A 24711-nucleotide genomic window follows, 5' to 3' on the forward strand; every position below is an offset into this window, starting at 1 on the left:
CATTTTCAGTAATTAGAAATTCTCACCCTCTCTGTCTCCTCTGCTCTGCTGGCAGCTCTTCAGTTTTGCCCCTCACCCCTTGAGAATGTATGCCTGCACCAAGTTCATCTCTACCCCTGTCCTTGTGAGGAGCAGCTCTCAGCTACTGAAAAGACCTTTATCTGCAGTGATGCTAAAAGGGCCAGAGGTTCAGACAGATGAGAACCTCAGCATTTTGGCAGTATCAGGGCCCTTGACTTCACTTGTCCCCAGATATGGATTCCAAACTAGCTCTATCTCAAGGGACGTTGACACAGCAGCCAAGTTTATTGGAGCTGGGGATGCCACCATGGGGGTGGCTGGCTCTGGAGCTGGTATTGGGACTGTATTTGGAAGTCTCATCATTGGTTATGCCAGGAATCCCGCCTTGAAGCAGCAACTCTTTTCCTATGCCATCCTGGGCTTTGCTCTGTCTGAGGCCATGGGGCTCTTTTGCCTGATGGTAGCCTTCATCCTCTTTACCATGTGATGGAGCCATTTCTATCCCCCAACGTTTCTGAATGTTCCTCCTCGTCCTGGTCCTTCCATGTCTCTTGCAGCCTGGGAATACCTCCCCCTCCATCTTACCAGGTGGTCCTGGGGAAAGCCATGGGCTCAGGGTTTGACAGAGGGAAGACAAATAAATACTGTATTAATAAACTGTTAAAAAAGAAGTAATTTTCTTCCTAGTAAAGGTAAATTTTGTTAATAAAAAGGTACAGGTTGAGGAGGAGAATTTGAAAGACCTTATTGTGGTAATAAAAGTGGCTCTTGAGAAGGGAGCCTATGAGTTGCCTACAGTTCTACAATAGTGCTAGATGGACCCCACAGGTGTCATCCCATTTCTAGGGCTATAAGGGGTCTCTTTTAAGACCATTATTACAAGGATGGCTTTCTAAGCATTGAGGGGCTTGTGATGCCTATGGGTGACTAATTGAACATGTTTCCTGAAATATTCTCACTTTCCTCTCTCTCCTGTGCCTGTTAAAATCTCCAACTCCCTCTTAGGCATCAGCTCAGGTGCAGCCTCCAACACAAGGCCTGTCCTGATATCCTAAGTTGTTAGATTCCCCCTTGCAATTACTTAGTTTTCACTTTAGATCTATTTTATATTTATCTATATACATGCTGTCTTTTTCTCCAATAGAATATAAATTCCGTGGAGACAGAAACTGTGTTTTGTCTCTTTGTATTTGTGATAATGACATGGGGGAGGGATTGGGATTGGGAAGTGGAGGGATGGTGAGTATGTGAGTATAGGTATTTAATAAATGCTTGGGGTAATTAAGTGGCACCATGGATAGAGTGCCAGGCCTGGAATCAGGAAGACTCATCTTCCTGAGTTCAAATCTGGCCTCAGACACTTATTATGTGTGGCCCTGGACAAGTCACTTAATCCTGTTTGCCTTGGTTACCTCATCTGTAAAAAATGAGCTGGAGAAGGAAATGGCAAACTACCCCAGTATTTCTGCCAAGAATACCCCAAATGGGGTCACAGAGAGTCGGATATGATTGGAAAACAACTGAACAACAAATAAATGCTTGTTGAATTGAATGTTCACTCTAGAAAGTCTGTTTACCCTTATGCCCATGAATGTTGCAACTGAGCTTCTTTTAGTTTCTAGCTAATGATAGCCTTATAAACTTGAGACAGTATCCTAAATTGTTGAAATAAAAAAGAATACTTCTCTGAGGGATACTTTATAACTGGAGTCCACATTTCCCCCTTGCCTGTGGGATTTCCCCTTATGGTTCAATTGTAGTCAATTAAAACAAACCTTTTCTAATACTTTAGAATACTCTAATACTGAGTTGGGTAGTTGTAGTCACTTCCCTTCCTGAAAAACCTTTTCTGACTTTCCAGCCACACAACTGTATGGAACATTTCTATCTCATGCCTTAAGGTCTTTGTATTGTTCATTCTCTTAGAAGCACATCAGAAACTAATGCAAAGAGACATTAAATGACATGCCCAATATTACTTCTTGTGAGTCAGTGATGACACGAGGAGGCTTGTCTTTCAGGCTTCTTATACAGTAAATATAGTGAAAGGGGCTATTTTTCTCAGGGCTTCTTGTAAACTGGAGTGTGTAGATATGGGGACCAGTGCACCAGTGCACCAGGGACATGGTGAATGATGATCGAGAGGGTTTGCAGGGCAGGCACATGTTATTGCTAGAAATCCTTGTTACCACCAAATGGAGATTAGGGGCAAAGAGGCCAGCAGTGTTAGGAATGAACCTAGAGTTACAGGGAGCTGAAATAGATATTACTTAACATAATGCAGTGTTGGGCATGTTATAATTGCTCAATAAATAATTATTTGTTAAATGGATCTGAAGTTGTAGGAACAGCAAAAAACAACGGAAAACCGTTAGTTAGAAATAGGATCATTGAAGAAGAAAAGCCCATTCAGGCCAGATGTCGCGTTGCTTACTGGGTCTGAGGTGTCTCTTCTCTGACCTTTGGCTTGGGGGTAGAGTGTGAAGCATGGAAGGAATGTTGCTCTTGTGGATTGTCCCCTTGTTATTCCTACTTTTCTCTCTCATCTTTAGTCTTTCTGTGCTTCCTACAAATATATTCATTTTTCCCCATCCTCAAAAATCTCCCATGATTGTTATCTTTCCTGCTAACCATTTTGTCATATCTTACCTTTCCTGTTCTGCCCGACTCCTTGAAAAAGTTATCTCTACTCAGTGTCCTCCACTTTGTTTCTTCTCACTTTTTTCTAAGACCTCCCCCCCAATTTTAACTTCCAGTCTCATCCTTCAACTAAAATCACTCTCTCCAAAGTTATTGATAACTTGGTGGTGGTGGTAGTTTTTTTGGAGGTAGTTGTGGTTAAGTGACTTGCCCGGGATCACACAGCTAGTACGTCTGCAATCAGATTTGAACTCAGGTCCTCCTGACTCTAGGACTGGTATGTTATCCACTGAGCCATCTAGCTATCCCAGTGATATCTTAATTGTTAATCTAACAGCCTTTTCCCAGTCCTCATGCTTCTTGACCTCTATCCCTATGGTACTTGATACTATTGATCGCTGTCCTTTTTTAGATACTCTCTCCTCTCTGGGTTGCTGTGATGTTACTCGTTCTTCAACATGTTTTGACTTTTTTTTTTCTCGTTCATCTTCATCCATGTCTCTCTCCCTAATTGACTATCCCTCAAAACTCTTGTCACGGTCTCTTTTTTCTTTCTCTTGTTCCTTATATTATCTCCCTCAGCAATCTCATGGGTTCAGTTACCATCTCTATGCCAATGATCTGTATAGCTAGTCCTAGTCTCCCTTCTGAGTATATCCAGTTGCTTACTAGACACCTGAACTGGATGTCTTGTAGGCATCTCAAATGCAACATGTCCAAAAGACACTTTATTATCTTTCTCTTAATATTTTCCCCTTTTTTGAACTTCTGCCACTATAGAAGACTCCATCAGCTTCCTGATCTCACAGGTTTGCTGTCTGTGTCCTTGACATTTCTCTTTCACTTGCCCTCGGTTGCAAAATCTTCTCCTTTATGCTTTTCTGACATCTTGTACTGTGTACATCTGCTCTCTACTCAGATAGCCACTACCTCCTTCCTCAGACAGCCTTTATCACTTTCTGCCTGGACTGTTACAATAGCCTTATAAGTGGTCTTCTTGCTTCAAATCTCTTCATTCCAATCTGTCTCTCACACATGGGTTTAATCATGTCACCCTCTTGCTCTATAAACTTTAGTGGCTCCCTAATATCTTTGGAATCAAATATAAAGTCACTGCTGTAAGGCTCCTTCTTACCTTTCCTCTCTTTTAGCACTTTACTATCCTTCACCTATACTCTAGCTATCCTGGATCCCTTACTGTAATGACACTTCATCTCTAGTCTCCATGCCTTTGTACTGGCATACCCTATGTCTACAGCGTTCTCATCCTTGCATCTGTGTCTTGATACCCTGGAATTCTTTCAAGTTTCATTTTGCCAGTTGGAGGTTCCCTTAGCCACTGGAACCTTCCCCTCAAAGGTTGCCTTTCTTCTACTCTGTATGTGTCATACATATTTATTTATGTGTTGTCTCCTCCTGTGAGCGTATAAACTTCCTGAGGTGAGGGACTGTTTTTGTGCTTTTTATTTTCTTTGTATTCTTAACACAGTAACTGGCATCTAGTAAAGCTTGAATAAATGCTTATCTCTTAATTGATTAGTTCATGTCCTAGCTCTACTCTTAGTAGCTGTGTAACTTCCTTAACACCATCTTCTTTTAATTGGGATGATAATCCCCTGCCTTGTCTCCTTCACAGAAAGTCAGAAGGTTCAGAAAGGAGATAATGGATGCACAAATGCTTTCAGCAATGGTAAAGGGCCATAGAATGTAAGAGATTAGTAGCAATAGGAAATGTCAATAAAAGAAGCAGCAATAAAGGAAACATCCAGTTTTTTCTCATGATAGTCTCAAGTGAAAGGACCTCTTGTTGGCATGATTAAATGGAATTTATGTATTTGGAAAAAAAACACCAAACATTATCCAGTTAACAAGTTGGGTCTCTTGTTCTTCATAAGCATCAAGAATTGTGGTTTCAAAAGTGTATCCATTTGCTCAACACTCTTACCAAGAAAAAATGAGTCATATTACCTTGCCCAGTGTTCTTGGGGTTGGAAGTAGGGCAAATAAGATCAGCCAGTTAGGGTTCAGTGAATTCAACTTGCCCTGAAAGCAAATGAGTTATGGAGTGCTGCTCTCTCTCTCTCTCTCTCTCTCTCTCTCTCTCTCTCTCTCTCTCTCTCTCTCTCTCTCTCTCTCTGTCTCTCTCTCACACACACACACGCACACACACACATATTTTGTCCTTTGTATAATTTTTTTTTCGTGTAGTTGAAATAATAATATAGCCAATAATAATCATAGCATTTATATAGTGGTTTAAGGTTTGCAAAGTGTTGTGCATAAGTTTTGTAGTTTAAGAAATTATAAATTATTCTGCAGTTGGAATCTGATAACCTTATAAGATTTGAGAAATGTGGAGGGGCAGGGTGGGAGTGGAGGAAAGCTGTTGTATATATTTAAAATAACAAATCAAAATTCTAGGAGGTAGGGGCTTGAGAATAGAAGAGATTTGAAGTAGCTGCTGTGGGGCCTGAGAAGAGCTGAGGGGCAGTGAGGGGTCCAGCTGAGAAGAGATAGCATATATTAAATTTGGAACAGTCACCATGGTTTTGTGACTTTCCCCAGCAGTACTTGCTTATATGGATAATAGTTGTCTTTTGTTCATATTAAGAAAATGTCTTGTTTTTGGTACTTCCTAAAAGATAATGAAATAACTCTTTCTGCACCGGGATGGTTTCAGATTCCAAGCATATTCTTCTTGTTGTCTTTACATACCAATTGCTTTTTATTGTTCCCAATACCTTTTTATTGTCTTCCATTAACTTATTTTTAGATTATGAGACAGACTTCTTAAAAGGTTGTTACATCAGTTAAATGTCTGCTAATGGGAAGAGTAGTGAATTAAGGATCAGGAGCCCTGGGTTCTAGGTTCAGCTCTGGGGGCACTAGTAAACTACATAGCCTTGGTCAAGTCACCTTCCCTACTTTCTATGGCTAATTTTCCTCATCTTTAAAAATAAAGGATTTGAGCTAGATGCTCTCTAGTTTCTTTCAGCTCTGACATTTTATGATTCTTAATCTTTTGACATCTTATTCTGAAATGAAATTGTCTGCTTTTGGATAAAGAGGTTCTATGAATCAGTTAATTAATTAATTAATAATTTATTAAGCACTTAGAAGTGTGAAGTACTATGCTAAATAAGTCCTGAGGATACAGAAAGGAAAATAAGACACACTCAAGACATTCTAATAAGGGAGACAATACAGCTGGAAGCTTTTAGTTGCAAGTTAGACAGAAAGGACCCGTAGTTTTTAGGATATGGCAGCAAAGTACATGCTAATGCTTCTTTTATGTCATTTCCACTGATAAAATCATATCATTTTCTGACGGTAGACTATCAGAAAATGCTAAGGATTTTGGTGGTATGTCTTCAGTAGATGTGACTGTAGCAGTTCCCTGTAGGAGCAATTGCCAGGCTGCATTTTCACAGCAGGGTGTTCCCTGGGATAATGGCTACAGACACTGAACTGAAAGCATTGCTTTTCCAAAGTCTTTTGGGTACAGGATCCTGGATTATCTCCATCACAGTCCAAAAGAAGATTGGTAGTTAAGGAGGTGGTGGTTGTTTGTCTTGCCTGGCCCATGCTGCCTCCTGTCTGTCCCTCAGGGTGCCTTCCTAGTTTCAGATAGCTTGGCAGACCTGTGAAAAACAGTTGGTTGAAAGTTGGTGAGAGTGGCTGGTCTCTTCTTCACAGAAGTTGTTTTTCCCAAATGATGGCTGTGTGTGTAGGTCTTAGAAGCAGGACCAGTAGTCTGAGGGGAAGGGGTGCTACTGTACTGTAAGGCTTTTGTACCCTAGAGCACTTAGTAGTGGTGGTGGTGGTAATAATAAGAAAGGTAAACCACTTCTCCACAATGATTTCTTTCCTCAGTGATGGCAAGTAAATCTGATAGCTTGGGGGACACTGCTATTCTCAAGGCTCTTGGGTCAGGGCCTTGGTCTGAGGGAAGATCATGGTCTTTGAATCATCATTTGTCATAAGCCATTAATCAGCTGTCTCTTGTTTTAAGTAAGATACTAGAAGGAAACTAGAAGTTTCCAAAGAAGATGTATTTCATGTTATCCTAGAAGGAAGTAAACTCAAGAAAGGCAGAGTCTTGACATATAGTAGGGCTGAGTGAGGAGGTAGGTGAGCAGCTGTGTGTATATAAGGATATTACTATTAGCCACATGGTGTTAATATCTGTGTGATTCTTTAGGTGAGGATGCATTTTTCTCAATACTTTATAAGTGCAGAAACTACTACTTTCTACCTTTCTGGGAGAGAAGCATGTCTTGTTTTGCAAGGAATTAGATTTACTGGAAAAAGAAAAACCTGGGCCTAGAAGTTCGGAAATCTTGTCTTCTTTCAGCAGGTTGCCCATGCAGTAAATTCAAGATACTGCCAAAGAGATGTAGAAAGCTGATTTTAAAAATTCAACAGCCAGTAATTTATTAAGGTCTTACTATGTTCAAGGTAACAAGCTGGGCCTGGAGATACAAAGATAAGTGCTACTTTGAGGATATGCAACTGAATTCTCATTTTTAATTCCCTGACACTTCTTTGCTGCTGGAATGGGAGTGTATAGGCCTACCTACCACCAGTTAACCATGTATTTTACAGTGCAATCAGTGAACACAATTCTCCCTCCCCCTCAGTCCTTTAGAACAGTTGAGTAGCAGCATGTGGAAAGGATTCATATGGGAGACCTAGATGAGAGTGAAATTAGCCTTGCTCTTCTTTATCGTAATGGAATGAGCCTAGGACCAGTAAGGATTTTGGCAAGGCAGATGTCACCTCACCATAAGGACTACCTTAGCTATTACTGATGCTCACTCATTCACATGCTGCTTTGGGAGAGAGTCTGCAACCGGTGAGCTTGATGCAGCCACACAATTGAAGGGATTCATGTACTAGCTGTCCTCACAGGGCTCCTTCCAACACTAAGGATTTTGTCTGATGTAGATTTTCAACACAGAGATTTTTATCTAAAACTCAGCCCCACAGCTGTAGGTGCATTAACTGCCTATATGTTTTTGAGGAAAATTGTGGCAGTTTTTCTACTTCCTGTAGGTTATAACTCTGAAGCTTAGAAACCACTGTCTTCTGTTGATTAATTTGTTCACGAGGAATGTTCACCATTTTAGTTTTTAATGTTAGATGTTTTGTTTGTCTAATATAAGCAAAATATAATTATAGCAATTTTGTTTCCTTCTCAAGAAAACTGCCTCCGCAATTTTTATTAAATCCATAAAGACTTCTCTTGTTCACTCTAATCTCTCCCTTACATGGTTTCATGGCACTTTGTGCTCTTCCCACTTAACCATATTTTAATTTGCATTCTCTTCATCTGTCTTGTTTTTCCCTAATTTTTTTGATCCGAGCAGTCAGTAAACATTAAGCTCCTGATATGTGCCAGGTACTGTGCTAAATGATGGGAAAACAAAAAAGGAAAAACAGTCGCTCCCCTCAAGCACCTCACCATGTAACTGGGGAAGACAACACACAACAGGAAGGTTGGGGGAAGGGAGGAGGGTGTATGGATAATTGGCCTGGGAGCCCTCCTTAAATGGAGGCTTTGGGAAACTTCTTTGCTGTGTCCTCCAACCTTCTAATCTGAGGGGCAGAGAGTGCTTCTGGTACTGATGAAACTGATGCAAACCTGTAGAATGAGGCCCAGACCTGTGGCTTCATCTTTTATTGTAGACAGCTCCCCAGTGAGGAAATTCGCCCTACTGAAGCACATTAGGACCTGTTCTGCAATTTATAGTTTGTCGGAGTTGTCTGAGGCACTGAGAGGTTCTGGCTTGCCCCAAGCTAAATATTCAGTGTGTATAGGAGTTGGGACTTGAGCTCAGGTTGCCCTGACTCCTGCGGCTGGCTCTTTTTGTCCCCTGGCTTCCTGCACATCACCTCACTCCCTACTCGATTGGGAGGCAGTGTTATGATGTAGTGAAGTCCGGAGAGACCTGGGCTAGAATCCCAACTGGGTGGCCCTAAGCAAGTCACTTAACCTTTCTCTGAGTTAGTTTTTGCTCTGTAACCAGGGCAATTTGGAGGAAAGGAAGTACTTGTTGTAAGGTCCTTGGAGGAAGAGGTCTAAGGCTCTTTATTTTTTTGCTCTCTCTTTAAGAGCTTAATGTTTGAATAGAATTGAATTTAAAAATTAAATTTTTTAAGCATGAATCACAAAATCAATTAAAAGAATAAGCAAAAACAGACATGTTATCTAATCTTTTGAAGTGGTAGTTGGAGTTGGGAGTTTATTATGTGGACTGTGAACTTTATGACCTAGGACTCTAGGATATGATGATGACTAAAGATTGTCAAGAGGATGGTGTGCAAACAGTCCTTCCTTCTTTCAGGGTTGCTTGCTACTCATGTAATTATCATCTGCCAGATTGGGAATGAATGCTTGTCTCTGGGCCAGACACTGCTTTGCTGTCCCAGGAAAATTTTTTAAATATAGTAAAGCGTTTAGAATTCCCCTGGTCCCTCTAACTTGTCCCTACCAAAATTGTCTCCAAGTAGATTCTCCCTCCAGCAGTTGTGAAGTGGGTAGTGGTGAGTTGAATAAACACGTATCCTTTTTATCAGCATTAACAGACATTTTTAAAGCACGTTTCCGTGCAGGCCTGGTGCTGGGGCTGGCCAGGGAATACCGAGATAAATAAGACACAGAGCTTATAGCCTAGCAATAAAATTGTCCCTTAAACATATATCTATAATGCAAAATAAAAAATACAATTTAAGAGAGAAACCAAAAAATGTCATGCAAAACCTGAAGAAAAAAAGGTCATTTCTGCCAAGGAGTAGCCAAAGAAGGTAACCTTTGGGCTAGTGACTGAGTGAATGAATGAATCAAAATTTATTACAAGCTTACCCTATGTGAAGTGCTTTGCTAAATGCTGGGGATACAAATGGAAAAAAGTAAGTCAGTGCCTCTTCTCAAGGAGCTCACAATCTGTTTGGGCAATACACATGTAGGGGGAGGGGTGGGGGGGCAGCTGTAGGTTAAATACTTAATGGTGAAGGTTTCTTCATTGCACTTTTCATCACATACATGTTGTATTGTAAGTGTGGTACTGGAATTATAGGGCTAAAAGGAAAGGCAGGCAGCCATTTACTTTTTCATGTAATGATAAGGTTCAGAATTCCAAAGAAATTAAGCTGAATCTTCGAAAACAAAGCAAAACAAAACAACCGCCTATGGACAAGAGACTCTTTAAGTAATAAATGAGAAGCAGTGGTTGTTGGGATTGGTGTCTTTCTGTGTTTTAGGTGACTGACATCCATTGCTGTACATGTGGTATGTTTAAAACTGCCGCAGGTATTACCAGCTAACTAGCTGACTTTTTTTAAATCATTGCTACAAAGATAACGAAAACAGCTTGCCTTTGTTTGGTATGAAAAGGCACAGGATAACTAAAATTTCTCATTTGAATTTGCTTCTTTATTTTCACCCCTCCTTCCCTCATAGATTATCCTCTTGACTTGAATCACAGTGAAACCTTCCTGCAAACCACAACTTTTCTTCCTGAAGACTTTACATATTTTGCAAACCACACCTGCCCTGAAAGACTCCCTTCTATGAGTGAGTAACGCCCTGTCTCATCTTCCTTGCTTCTTCCAGTGATAGTCTTCCCTGCATTTGATTTCTTTAAAATTCTCTTTTTAAAAAGTCATATCAGTTCCTTTTTTTTTTTCACATCTCACATAATTCCCAGTACCTACTTGTCTTCATATATCAAATAAAATTGATTGTGTGACTGACAGACTTTATAATGTTTCACATTCCCTTGTCTTTGTGATAGAATGGAGGTACATCATAATGAATTTTTTTAGAACTGATTGGTCATGATATTTAATCTATATGTAACTGCCTGTTAGTATTGTTTTCATTTACATGTTTTAGTTATTATGTGTATTATTCCCTAGGGTTTAAGCTCTCCATCCCTCAAAGCTTCTCATGTAGAATTTCTCCCCTAAAGTCCTTATGGCATGAAGGTGTCTCTGGATTATTCAGAGTTATACCTGTAGAGCACAGTCTGTGGCAGGTCCTACCAAGGTAGAAGTACTGAAAAAGATGAAATAATAAATCCTTAAAGTATATAGAGGGTTGTCCCCTAGGCAAATAATTTTTTTGGCCATGGGAGCTTATGAAAGTCTACTAAAGCATGAAAGGGGTCTTGAGCTGAATTAGTGGATTTCACAGACAAAATCTTTGATCCTCAAAGTACTAAAGTATGCATATGTGGGTGTGCACACACATTATATACCCTCAGCACTCCAGGAGGTCTGTGGACATTCCCTTTACCAACATAGGGCTTGACTTTTCTTTCTTTTTTTTTTTGGCCTTAGTGGATGGTCTACATGAGTTACTGGGGCTTAAAAGTCATGTGATGACTGAATGATGGTGATCCTTTCCTAGGCTTAATCTAAGCCTTTCCACTTTGGCCGAAACTGCCAGAGCCCACACTGTGCCTCTGAAAACTCAAGATTTACTTCTAAATGCCATAATGAAACATTGCACAAGATTTGTATGGGTGGTTAAGCAAAGTGTTTGTGATCCTGGCATTGTGGAGAATTTACCTACGGGTAAAGCATTATTTGAATGCACATTTTTAGCCTTTCAGCATGGGTGCACATGAGTTCTCATGCTATCCCCTTTTGATTTTGGGAATTTTGTCCCTTTTGCCATTTGTTCAGGTGCCTAAAACAAAGAGAGATTAGTCAGTTTTGTCTAAAAACTGCTACCAGAATTTGTTTGCCATCTTTATTATTTTCAGCCTAAGCCAAGAGTATGATTCACTAGGTTCCACACCTGTGTCATCCACCAGGGTATTCCTTTCCCCTTGGCAAGCTGTTAGGTTAGGTTGGTTTGGTGGGGGTTGGGAGGTTCTTGATTACATAGCTTAAGTTCTAGAATCAATCTGTATTTTATAGTCTTCATTCTCTTTCCAGTTTGCCACACAGCCCTACTTTTCCAACACAACAAACTAATATAATGATCCCAGGTGTGGTTCCCGGTGCCTTGAGCTCAGGGCTCACTGCACCGTGACACCAGAAACTGCACCGTGACACCAGAAACTGCACCTATAACTTTCTTTGGGAGTATAACTTTATCCTGTATTAAATGGGCAGGATTTTTGCTTCAACTGTTAGATTATTGTTTGTTTCTCACTACCTTTTCAGCAGCGTCTTAATTGGATGACTCTGTGTAGGGTTCTAGCAATTCTTCATGAATGAGAAAAGTTGGTTTGCCTAGTTGTAGGAAAAAGAGAATTGAGCAATCCTTTTCAGCTGCTATATTGATTTGTCTTAGTCATGACCTTGTGGGAGGTATAGCCAGAGGTTAAGCTGACACATGATGAGCTGGAAATGAGAGGATGGGATTTGCAGCATTTTTTAAGCCCTTGGAAAACTTTTGGACATGTGCAGAGTAGCATACTAGTATGTGGATTTCCTAAATTCTCAGTCTTTCCTTTTTCTACCTTCAGAGGGCCCAATAGATATAAACATGAGTGAAATCAGAATGGATGACATCCATGAATTCTTCTCTAGAGACCCTGCCATCAAACTTGGAGGTCATTGGAAGCCCAGTGATTGCATACCTCGTTGGAAGGTAAACTAGAGTCCAGTTTACTAGAAGGTAAACCAGTCCAGGGGACTCATTTATGTTATGAGTACTCCTGATAGTAGTAGTAATACGTTTCTCATTTCTTGGTGCTTTAAAGTTGTTTTCCTTGCAATAATCATTTGAAGTAGGTACAGAGTATTATTATCCCCATTTTTTAGGTAAAGAAACTGACTCAGATGTTCATATGGTTGATAATGTCACTGATGGAATTTGTACTCAGTTCCCCCAAGTCCAACACTTCCTGTCACACAAAACTACAACTACATTTGTTAATTCGCTTAACTGCAATGATCCATGAACAAAAATTTAGTCGTTTTGATAGGATAATTCCAGGGCAAGGAATTTTTGGCCAATGACCCTTTTGTGCAAAGAAATTTGAATTGCTTAGACTTTGCTCCACTTGGTGTAAGACAAGTGTCAGGATTCCTATGAAGACATTACCTGATGACCTTATGCCTTATGCTCAGTAGGCTTTTGGCTTTTTAGAGATTCAGGGAATGTTATGATGCTCACCTCCTTCAAACAGGACACTAATAATGGGAAAACTGTATGTATTTTGAAAAATAGTGAACAGATCTGTCTTGTTCACAAACAGAAATTTGTTTGGTGGTTTTGCACTAAAATTTCGGGATTTTCTCCCCACCATTTTTAAAAAGAATATTCGTCAGTTTGATAGTGGGAACCTGTGTTCCAGTCTCAGTCATAGGTTCCTGGAAAGGTGCCAGAGAAAAATTAGTATATTGTTTCAACCAAGACATAGAGATGGCTTGTGGAGAGTCCTGTAAACTTAGGGAACAAGATTGTGCTAAGCTGGGTTATATCTGGAGTGAAATCAGTTTAGGTTCTAGAACTGATTTATCAGTATTGAAATTTACTTAAAGTCTAGACAGGATTCAAGTCCTATCTCAGGGATCATTTCTCTCGTCCCCTCCCCCAACTTTTCACCAGATAAAAATTATCCTTTCCCTTCTTCCATAACTTGTATAAAACCCCTTGGATCCTTCCTTTATAGTTCGGCCAATTTCCCCTTGCCTTTTACCAGATAAAAATTGGTCTTCCCTTCTCCTTTAAATTTTATAAAACACCTTTGATGTTTATGCTTATTAATAACCATGTACTTTGCATCATACGTTCTTGTGTACCTGTAACTCCTTCCTTCCATTCTTTTTTTTTTTTAAGCTTATCAGCTCCATAGAGTCAAGAACTTATCTTATTTCCATTTTCACATCTCTAGCACCAACTGTGGAGTAGACTCTTCATAAATGTTTGAATTGAGTTAAGCCATACTACAGGCAGGTCGCTGATTTCCCCCCCTTTTTCCAAGCGGAGCTGGCAGATGAGCTGTGGATTAACTGTATGGACTCCTATTTCGGTCTCTTTACAGGTGGCAATCCTTATTCCATTCCGAAACCGTTATGAACATCTCCCTGTTCTTTTCCGACACCTTATTCCTATGCTACAACGTCAGCGTCTGCAGTTTGCATTCTATGTTATTGAACAAGTAAGTGGGTTCTGCTTTTTTTGGGTAGACTATGCCACTCTTCCCACAGGTGCAGAGGCAGGAGAACCCACACCTTACCACTGAACAGTCGCAGGAGTGCTAGGGGAAGCAAAAAATTCCATAGCTCCAACTGTGGTTTTGGTTGCTCATTGATGGTAAATCTCTGAGTAGGAGACAGATACTTTGTTTGCCTAGCATCATGTAACTATGAGCCAGGAACAAAGGCTTCTTGTGTGATGGTTGGGGCTAAGTACTGTCCTTTGTTGCTTACATATTTCTGAGAGCTGCTTTAAGATGATGTGAGTGTGCTCAGAGCCAGGTGACCTGGTTCTAGATGTAGCTTTGGGACCTTAAACAAGTCCCTTCTCTCTGGGCCTCATTTTTCCCATCTGTAAAATGAAACCTGTAGACTAGATTTCTAAGGTAATTTAGTATTTTAGAATCTGTAAGTGGAATGAAAGGTTTGCATGTATCTCAGGAGATATTCAAGGTCTAAGTAATAGACAACTGGGAACCTGGGGGTTCAGATAAACATTTAACTAGACTAAGAGGTATAAATGAGTACAACTCCCCTCTGTCTTTCATAAAACATACTCAGTGACCCCCAGGTTGGTCCCAAGAAGGAGGTTCCATGGGACTTGGAAACCTCCTGCTTCCTTATACTTTCCTTGCTCAAATGGCACTCAACTGAGATTCAGGTCAGTGTGCTTAAGGGCAAAGTGAACTCAACCAAACCTGGATCTGCATTGTAGCTTCCTGACTCATAATAGGTGGTACTATTGGAGACACCTTGAAGGAGGAAGCAATCAGAAGAAATTTCAATTATTCGATTTCACTATTAGCCATTTATTAAGCAAAACTGTGACACCCCCCCCACCCCCTCACCATTCAGTTAAGGCTCTGTCTCTGTTCTATTGAGGCATAAAGTTTGTCATTTTTATTGATGACTTTCACAGGTTTCCTTGTGAAAAGGGATGAAGCAAACTTTTGCAGGGCTCACATTTGCAGTGCTCTACCCTCCTAAATCCATCTTTCCCCATTAGACTTATCCTGAAGACAATGAATGCCAAGTGCCATATGATAATCGGGATAGAGTAGAAGCTCAACCATGTGGAGCATAAATAGTAGTTATAACTTGCATTTATATAGTATTCTATGTTTTTCAAAATATTTGCCCATCATATCATTTGGTTATGGCAATAGCTGTGTGAGATAGGTAGAACAGGTACTATTATCCTTAATTTGTACCTCAGAAAATGAGGAACCAAAGTCAAACGACTTGTCCTAGGTGACCCAGTAAGTAAGTCAGGGAGCAGCAAGGCCAGAGCCAGAGCTTGTGCTGTGATGTCCTTCCCCTTGTACAAAACTGAAGCAGTCAGTTTTGTACAAAACTGAAAACAAAACTGAAGTTCTGAGAATCCACTGAAAAATGAAACTTCACTTCACAGGCTGGTACTCAACCCTTCAATCGTGCCATGCTTTTTAATGTTGGCTTTCGTGAAGCAATGAGAGACTTGAATTGGGATTGTTTGATTTTTCATGATGTGGATCATATACCAGAAAATGATCGTAACTATTACGGATGTGGGCAAATGCCAAGGCACTTTGCAACCAAGCTGGATAAATATATGTATCTGTGAGTATCCATTTAAATACACCTATTGTGCTTTGCAGTGAGGGGAGGAGAGGATTCCAGAAATGATAATTAAGATCTGATTCCTATAATGGAGGTCACAGTTAGGCACAAATACATATGATGACTGTAATATACATCATTACATTAAAAATGCATTAGAAAGACCACGTTCTTTGTTAAATACAAGGACTAAAGGTTGTTACCAGTGGAGGAGGAAGAAAGGTTTCATGAAGTAGTTGACATTTGTGTGTGTTTGTCCGTTGTTGCTGAAGAAGACCATGCCATCAGAGAAATAATGACATGACTTGCACTTGACTTTGTTTTGAGTGAGGGAGGGCTGTGCAGGTCACCAGCTTCACTTCTCCTCCAGAGCCATCTGATTCCAGAGACCAGATATTCATCAGGATGACTAGAGATGACCCAGGATGAGGCAGTTGGGGTTAAGTGACTTGCCCAAGGTCATACAGCTAGTGAGTGTCAGGTGTCTGAGGTGAGATTTGAACTCAGGTCCTCCTGACTCCTGCACTGGTGCTCTATCCACTGCACCACCTAGCTGCCCCAAGCTGACATTTGAGTTAGTCTTCAAAGGATGGGATTTAAGATATATGGGGAGGGCATTCTAGACACAGGAGCAGTATGAGCAGAGAGTGTAAGATATGTTCAGAGGAAAAGAGAGTAGTCTGATTGTCTGGCATATAGAGTGCTTTTAAGGTAGTTATATGAAAATAAGGCTGGTGCTGGATTATAGAAGCTTTTGAATGCCAGGAAAGGCCATTGTACTTTACTCCAGAGTGATACAGGCTTTTGAGCAGTGGAGTGATGATTATTGGCAGCAGTGTGAAGGGTAGTTTGGAAGTAGGATGACCCATTCAAAGGCTACTGCAGTCATCTAGGCAGGTGGTGATGAAAGATCAGGGCAGGGTAGTGGCCATGGCGTTGAGAATGGAGAGAAGAGAGTAAACATGAACAATATTGTGGAGGTAGGATCACTAGGACTTGGTAACTGGCTATGGGGAGAAACTGAGAAGTCAGTGGTGACCACATGGTATCAGACTTTCTCTTAGTTTAATAGGAAGAGTTCAGGGGAGGAAAGAAAGTAACAGGTGCATAAGAGAAAAAGTCACGTGGCCCTTCACTGTATAGCTCAGGAGAGCAGCCCAAGAAACATTGTTGTAGTTGGAACCAGATGGATACTTGAGAACATCCTTGCTCTGGAAAAAAGGAACTTGATTAAATAAAAATACGTATGATTAATAGTATGCTTTCTCTTCTAGGCTTCCTTATAATGAGTTTTTTGGTGGAGTGAGTGGCTTAACAGTAGAGCAGTTTCAGAAAATTAATGGCTTTCCTAATGCATTCTGGGGCTGGGGTGGAGAAGATGATGACCTCTGGAACAGGTATTGTTTCTTTTTAGTGACTTATCAAAAATCCCTGTCTTGATCAATCATGTGGGTCTGGCAACCTAGCTCCCTGGAGATTTCGAAATACTTTATTTTTACCAAAAAGTGGCAGATGTATGTCATTAGACACCTGGTTTTGTTTCTCTTGCACTCAGCACTGAGAGAAGTATAAAGTATAGATAATGTTCCTGTCCTCATGGAGCTCACAGTCTGGACCTAAACACAGATATCTATAATAGAGAATAATACATGGAAAATGAACAAGAAATATAAAATGAAGAAAAATTCATTTATTTCACCAGATGAACTATGGCACTTATAAAATATTCGTAGATAGCAAGCTTTTGTGACAACTTAGGGCTTTTTATGAACTAGCTCAGATGGCTGTTCCACAAAAGGTTAAATTTTTACCTTTAAGTATACTTACATTATACCTAATGGCCCAAAGAAAACTGTGGTGTGGCTGGACGTCAGAGCTCAGGCTCATACAACTAGTAAGAGGGAGAATTTGAATCTTCCTGTCTCCAACTTGGAACTATATCCACTATGTCACACTACATCTTCCTTACTTGTAAAATGAGTAACTAATTTTAAACTTATTAACTCTCTCATAGGACTGTTAGGAATTCACTTTGTAAATTGTAAAACCCCATGTAAACATAAGCTGCTAATATTATCTACTACATCAGTTTATCTTGTGAGTTTGTGAATGGCTATTTATTTTTGATTCTGTAACTCAGAATCAGACCAGCTGATGCCAAGGAAGTTTGATACCTAGGAAGGGAGAGGTCCCTTCCAACTCTATTCTAGGAAACTGTAATGCCATAAAGGTTGATTCATCCCAGCAAAAGAGGTCTCCATGTTATCAAGATCCTTAGAAATAGGCTCTCTAGGGAGTTCTAGAGCTGGATGCCATAAAAATCATTGGGAAATCTTTGCGTTAGCCTAATCAATACATCAGGAGTAAGATATGCCATGTTACTTATTATAGATACCCATTACTGTTCTTTTCATGCTGAGTGGTCATTAACCATGAATTAAAGGTTAGTGCCAGGAAATTTTGAGTTTCTTTGGGGTTACCACAACCTTAAACCTTGAATTACTTGAAATTAAAATAGGCCGTGGGATGTTTTTAGCCACTTAACTATGATTTGAACTCTATTAAAAGTTCTCTATTCTCTTTCTCTGTGTCTCTTGTTCTCTCCCTCTTTCTCTTTCTTTTCTCCCCCTTTTTTCCCCCTCCTCTTCTCTAAAATCTCTACTGCAATCTAAAATCCAGTCCTATTTCTCTTTCAGAGTACAGAATGCAGGCTACTCAGTGAGCCGGCCAGAAGGTGACACTGGAAAGTATAAATCTATCCCTCACCACCATCGAGGAGAAGTGCAGTTTCTAGGGAGGTAAGTGTAATTTCTTTGTTCATCATAATGATACGCTCAATACTGTCTATCCCTAAGGGCCTCATTTCACTTCTGCATCTAAGCTCCATTTAATGACAGCTGCCCCACAGTACTCTAATTCTGCCTCCTTTTTTCTTAAGTAGAAGGCTGCCATGATTGTCAGACTCTCAGTGAAATTTGACAGTGAAATCTTTCAAGGAAGATAGTAATTCTGTTTCTTATTTTTTTGCCATTTGTTCCCTAATCTTTTGAGAATTTATCAAGTTTCATCTAAGTGAAGATTTTTCTCATAGCTTACTCTGCACCATAACAAAGCATATCTATCACGTGTCTCTGTTCTCGCAGTCTTCCTGATCTTCTAGTGTCTTTGTTACCACCTTCCTCCCTATTGGTAGCTAGCTTTAGCTGGCTCACAGAGAGTGTGAATTTTGTGTTTTTCTTTGTCTTTTCTAGACCAACCCAGATAGTTGATTGTAATTATGAACACCATTTTATACATTTCATTGGTCAGAATCATTATCCTCAAAACAAACTGAAATGGTACCCTCAATTGGATCTCTTTGCTGAGTTTTCTGTTTCATATTCTACTCTTCTCCATTTCCCTTCCCCAGTGACATATGTGTATGTAGAGAGAGATATTAGACCTAACTTTAGAGCTGAGCGCATTGGTGTTTCATCTTTGAACAGGTATGCGCTACTGAGGAAGTCAAAGGAAAGACAAGCTCTGGATGGCCTCAATAACTTGAACTACTTTGCAAACATCACATTTGACGCCTTGTATAAAAATATAACTGTAAACTTGACACCAGAGCTGGCTCAGGTGAATGAATATTAAGAGAAGAGAAGTTTGCTTTACGCATCACCAAGACAACCTGGTGAGATGTTTTGTGAATCTGCACAAGAAGAGAACAGGAATACATGGGCTAATGAAGGGTCACAGGGTTTGAAGAATAATATTGCAAAACGCACGCACAAAATGTCTTCGCTGTCCAGGCCCAGTTTGATTGTGTAGCACGTTTGGGAGCTTCACTCCTCAGGATTTGCTTTCTATTTTCCAATGATGGTGGTCTGTCCTGCTGCTCTTCTCTCCACCACACCCCCTTCGCCCCTCCTGACCCCATGTCCTTTCTCAGGACCAGAACCGTGATCCAACATGGCCCGTGTCCTGCCACCGAGCTTGTTCTTCTGAATGATGTCTTCATCTTCTTTGCTTTTGAAGGCAAAGAATCAATCCCACTACTAGGGCAGCTGCCTTTATGGAAGAGCAAATCAACCACTCCTCATCCATCCTGCTACATTTGTGGTGTTTTTGTTTTGTTTTATAATTACTTTGGGAGGGGGGGAAATGGGGGAGGGCACATAGAGATATATAACTATCGCTTCTTGAAGAAGTGGAAAGTGTAAATAAGCCGTGTAAATTGCCTCTTCTTTTTTTAATTTAATTTTACTGTTGACTCGGATTCAAGCAGAGAGTTTACATATTCAATCACTTATTTAGTTGACAGGTGCCAGGCTAAGTTCAAATGTAGTTGCAGTGTGTCTTTTATCACTGAAATTCTGGCTCTTCGGGGAGAAGTTTCAAAAAGGAACAAAATATCTAATTTGTTGTTTCATATCTTTTGTAGCTGGTGTCTCCTCTGTTTCCCCTTCCTGGCTCTGACTTTTGATGTTGACTTTTACTCTGGCCCCTCTTTCTTAATCACTTCCCCACCCCTGGAGGGTGTGAAACATGACTGTGCCTGCCCAGAGCCAGATCCCTCACAGAAACTTGTGCATGTGCCCCAGACTCTCTTTGACACCATTCCCCATCTTTGCTCTATCAGAGAAGTTTGGGCTCTCCAGAAATCAACTAGTTGCTCAAGTTTATTCCTAAATTACCAATAGCTTCATTGGTTCCTCTTCACTTGGCTCTTTTTTCTTTTCAAAAGAATTACTTTGCTTATTTTATTATTAACAAACATTTGAAGTCTTTAAAATTCGCCAGGGAATGGATAACATAGATATGTCAGTGAGCAAAGCACAACTAGAAGGAGAATATTGACCAACAGTCAGAGAAAGCTTTTGAAGTATGAGAATGAAAGTACTCTTTCTTCATATCAACTACTTTTTGAGGCCTGATGCCAAATTGCATTTTGGTTGGTGCCGTTTGAATTTTCTTGTGTACAACTCACTGATTTCTGTAGGACCTGAAAAAAAAATCTCCCAAAATGTCTGTTCTAGAAAGCACCAAATTTATTATTATTTTTTTTTAACACAAAGTACATTTATATATTGTGATTGGGAATTCTCTCTGAAGAGTACTTCATGTTTTCCTTTTCTTCATTTGCCTTAGTTTGCCTTTTTACTTCCATAGCTTTCATGGTTTACATAAGTATGTATGTATGTAAGAATTCTTTTTTTCTATTGTTGCATGTGTATGGTTCCATGGACATATGATCCCCACACCTGTGGGCTGTGGGTGTGATTGGCCAAGTCTGGTTGTTTTTGATTCTTTGCCTCTTGGAGACTCAATTGGTATCCTGAAAATGTGCTATTATAGGTTGTCATACTTAACCAGCTCATATGAGAGTACAGGAAACTGTTCTTGAGAAAGCTGGTAAGCTCTCATGTTTTTTAAAAGTATTTTGAACACACGTGCTTTACAACAACTTTATGAGGGAACATTATACACAGGATTTTTGTTCATAGAGCATATAGCAATAAAGATATGATTTTGTTCCCTTCCCTTCCACTCCTCCCCTTCAAGAAATTCAAAGACCCATTTCAAATTGACCCTACAGTCTCCCTTTTTAGTATTGAAAGTGGAAGCACTATATCTAGTGTGATGGTCAAGGATATTTTGGATTGATTTGCTCTTCAGCTTTTTAATTTAAATATCCTCTGTGTGGTGGGTGATGTATGTGTATATGCCAAGATTTAAACTAATTTCTATTAGTAACAAAGCTCTTTTTTGAGAATATTTACCAACTGAGAAAGACAGCACTGGCCCAAAAGTTTCACCTGATTGGGGGGAAGGGTTGAAGGAACAGATGAAAAGGTCCATTTCATTGCATAAAATAGAATCACATGTTCATTTGCAATCACGGATTTTTTTCCTTTTTTTTTTTTTTTTTTATAAAGGTGGAATCTCTTTATGTTGCACTGGTTATTCATTTATCCCATAAGTCAAATATAGTAAGAATGAATGTGATTGTTAAAAAAAACAAAAACGTACAGGCAAGTGCATATTTTGTTAATGGTGTAAAAGAAAGGCTTATTTTAAAAATGCAAACCATTAGCACAGCAAAATCCAAAACTGTCTCACAGAGGTTTTGGAGACTGAAGAGGAGGGAACACATGAAAAATGGAAGTAATTTCTCTGCCCCAACCTACTCATACTTTGCCCCATTACAGATTTATATGGAGTTTCAATTGGTATTCAAAAGATAAAAACTATTAGATTCTGAGTTGGTTTAGAATCCTTGCCAAAAGTTCTTCCACTGATTACAGCTGAGCAGGAGCTCCGAATATGACTTAATCTGTAGTCACCTTTCAGATGGTCTCAAAATGTAGGTCATTTTTGTCCATCACTAGGTTTTTTGAACTTGCTCTTTATGTTTTTAAGAGGTGCCAGGGGTACATTTTTGCACTGAACTCTAAAGATATTTTAAAAAAACAAACAACAGACCACACACTTTTCACAAAAGTAGTCCTTTGTCATTACCTTATTTACTCATGTGTTTGTACATTTTTGTATGTTGTTAATTTATGAATGATTTTTTCAGTAAAAAAATACATATTCAAGAATGAGACTTTGGTGTCATCACTTTCTGTTTAACGCTGGCTGTTCGTCTAGTATCATTTTCTTTGCAGATTTTCATCTCTGCCTGTTCTTTGGTGTCCCAGAAACCAGTTTTGTCACCATTGTGCAGCCCACACAGCATTCATCTTGTCTCCTGTTATTGGAGTTGGGACCACTGACTGCATCCACAACACATTTAAGATGGAGTGACAAGTAGACCTGAGTAATATGGTTGGCAAATATTTAACTGCTTATTGTGAAGCAGGCACTGCTCTGCTTGGAGGCACTGCTAGAATGAAGCTGCTTCCTAGTTAGGGGCAAGAGGGAAATTCATGAGAGAGGTGGGCTGTTTCCTGACTACAGAGGCAGCCTCCTGTGGTGGAAAGAAGCCTAAGCTGGAAGGCCAGAGACCCCTCTAGCAGCCCTGGTGTTGCCACTGGCAATAGGTATCATCTTGGAAAGTTCCTTTCTTTTAGTCTCCATTCTATTTTCTGAAAAATGAGAGGAACTGGACAAGATGGTCTCTAAAGGTTCCTTCTAGAAAATCAATGTACTCAAGGGGCAGAATGAGAGGTTTTTTTAATTCATACAGCCAGTGAGGGGATTTGTTTTGCTTATTTGCCATTAGGATTTTGGTTTTCCTCTTTTCATTTGGGGAGGTTAGGAGGGTGAAGGGACCAAGCTGATTTATGGTTGACTAACAAAAAAAGTTCTTATGTTGGGGGGGGTTTGTAATAATAAAAACAAAAATAGCATTTTATGTATGTTGTTTCATCTGATCCTCAGCAACCTCTTATCTCCATTTTACAAATGGGGAAATTGAGGTTGAGAGAGGCTAAGGGAATTTGCTCAGGACCACACAGCTAAGAGTCTGAGGCAGGATTTGAACTCAAGTTTTGCTAACTCCAGGTTCTGTGCTCTTTCCTCCTCTATGTCTGACTTTGTTGGTGAAATAAGTTGTCCTGGGGTAAGGTATTTGAATTTTCATTCCTGGGTCAATCTGGAGGTTTTAATCAGTCCTAGGAAGCTTGCTTCTTCTGTCTAGATAACTGAGCCACCAGCCCAGATATGAACAAGGCTTGTTTTCAGAGCTGAAGGGGTGTGATATTGTTTGCTAGTGAGAGAAAGATGGTTTAGAATAAAGGAACTGGGACTCCCAGTCTTCCTGCATTGGGAATCAGGAGACTTGGATGCTAGCCTGGGCTCTCATTAATCTGCTGAGTGATCTTGGGCCTGTTACCTCTCCCCCCCGCTCCCCCATTTCCTTCTCTGCAAAATAAAGAGAAAGGACTAAGATTTCATCCAACCCTGTTGTTGTATGATTCATTTAACATTTTTTGGAATTTCTCTTAGTTTTTGGCACAATTAGCTAAGTTTAAGAATTAGATTCTGTTCTGCCATTCCCCCACACGTAGTGAAAAATGTTTTCACAAATACTAACTTCATATTTAGGGCCTTGCAATTTGCTTTCCAGTTGGCTTTATAGAAAGATCTGCTCATGATTTCTGTCAGTGCCCTCTATTTACAGACTCAGAAATTAGTAAAAACTGAGGCTGCCAGGGGTGTGGGGGAGGGAGAGGTAATGGTTTGCCCAAAGTCCCACATGCAGCTGCATCTTGGGGCTTATTCCAGTAAAACTCATTATCTCTGCCTAACTGTAAAATCTCTGCTTCTGGGAGAGTCCCTGCCCTTCCCCCTTCCTTCTTTGGCCACCTGGTAATTCTGCTACTTTAATTCTTGTAAGGCCACCTACACTTTTCCCTTGGCAGAAGCCCAAGCTCTACTGTAGGAACGAGGAGGCGGAAAGAGGAAAGACCTTTCTGCCTTAGGGCTATGGGAAATAAATTTGAGGGTGTGATTCAAGAAAGAATTAAAGAATGCTAGAGAAAGCAGTCTGCCTGTAGCTGCTCCAAGAGATTGCACAAATAATATAACCTTTCCTGTATGGTTTGCCCTTGCTTCTGGCACTCCCTGTGAAGATAAATAGGAATCAAGCATGAATCATAAAATGTGTTTTGGTTTATGAAGAGAACTTAACCACCTGCCCTTCCTCCATAGAACAGGAGAAAGAAACACTGTAATACTAGGAAACAGGAGACCTGGATCTTGCCCAACTGCTCATTCTGTGTGACCTTGGGCAAGTGGAATGCCCTATTGTGTGACCTTGGACAGGTCACTTCTCTCATACTTCAATTTCCTTATCTGTATTTCCTTATCCCATACTGATCATCTGGACCATGAAGATAGAGAGTTGGAGATATATCACATGAGATAATAGTCATGAAAGGGACCACGAAGATAGAGATGTATCACATAAGATAATAGTCATGAAAGGGCAAAAGTACAAAGGGATATCTAGTATTTCTTTTTAAAGAGTTTTAGTTATTTCCATTGTCTTTGTCTGCTTCCATAGACCTAACTTTAAAATATACAGGGTTGGACAAAATACCAAGATTCTTGGCTTCTTTGTGTAGGTTTTTTTTTTTGGGGGGGGGGGGGCTTTTTATTTTAAACTTAACAAACACCAAAACCAAATTGTTTTTATATACAAAGCAGAACAGAAAAAAACAAAAGCTTATGTGTTTTTAAGTATACCACATATGGTTTGCTTCTCCATCTAAGTCTAAAATAAATTCAACATGTTATTTTCGAAGTTGTCTTCTTGGCTCTGTTTCCTACTGACCTTTCTCTTTCATGCCTTTATTTTAGATG

At 39.9% G+C, this 24711-nt stretch overlaps 1 protein-coding gene and 1 pseudogene across 5 annotated transcripts in view; both read left to right on the forward strand.

Annotated features, from left to right (window-relative positions):
* The window catches only part of B4GALT5 (beta-1,4-galactosyltransferase 5), an 89353-nt gene extending 67344 nt beyond the window's left edge, over nucleotides 1-22009 (forward strand). For 4 of the 5 annotated variants that reach the window (XM_072633582.1, XM_072633586.1, XM_072633583.1 and 1 more), the window contains exons 3-9: nucleotides 10124-10237; nucleotides 12144-12268; nucleotides 13668-13784; nucleotides 15233-15420; nucleotides 16695-16817; nucleotides 18117-18218; nucleotides 18906-22009. In XM_072633582.1, coding sequence (XP_072489683.1) covers nucleotides 10124-10237; nucleotides 12144-12268; nucleotides 13668-13784; nucleotides 15233-15420; nucleotides 16695-16817; nucleotides 18117-18218; nucleotides 18906-19053 — 917 coding nt within the window. In that variant the 3' untranslated portion in view covers nucleotides 19054-22009. The remainder of the gene's footprint in view (nucleotides 1-10123; nucleotides 10238-12143; nucleotides 12269-13667; nucleotides 13785-15232; nucleotides 15421-16694; nucleotides 16818-18116; nucleotides 18219-18905) is intronic. The other variant, XM_072633584.1, reaches the window with a different exon arrangement.
* On the forward strand, nucleotides 4-10117 carry LOC140520002 (ATP synthase F(0) complex subunit C2, mitochondrial pseudogene; annotated as a pseudogene).
* Nucleotides 22010-24711: the final 2702 nt, after the last annotated feature.

Source organism: Notamacropus eugenii, chromosome 1 (assembly GCF_028372415.1).
Source record: "Notamacropus eugenii isolate mMacEug1 chromosome 1, mMacEug1.pri_v2, whole genome shotgun sequence".
NCBI classification, from domain to species: Eukaryota; Metazoa; Chordata; class Mammalia; order Diprotodontia; family Macropodidae; genus Notamacropus; species Notamacropus eugenii.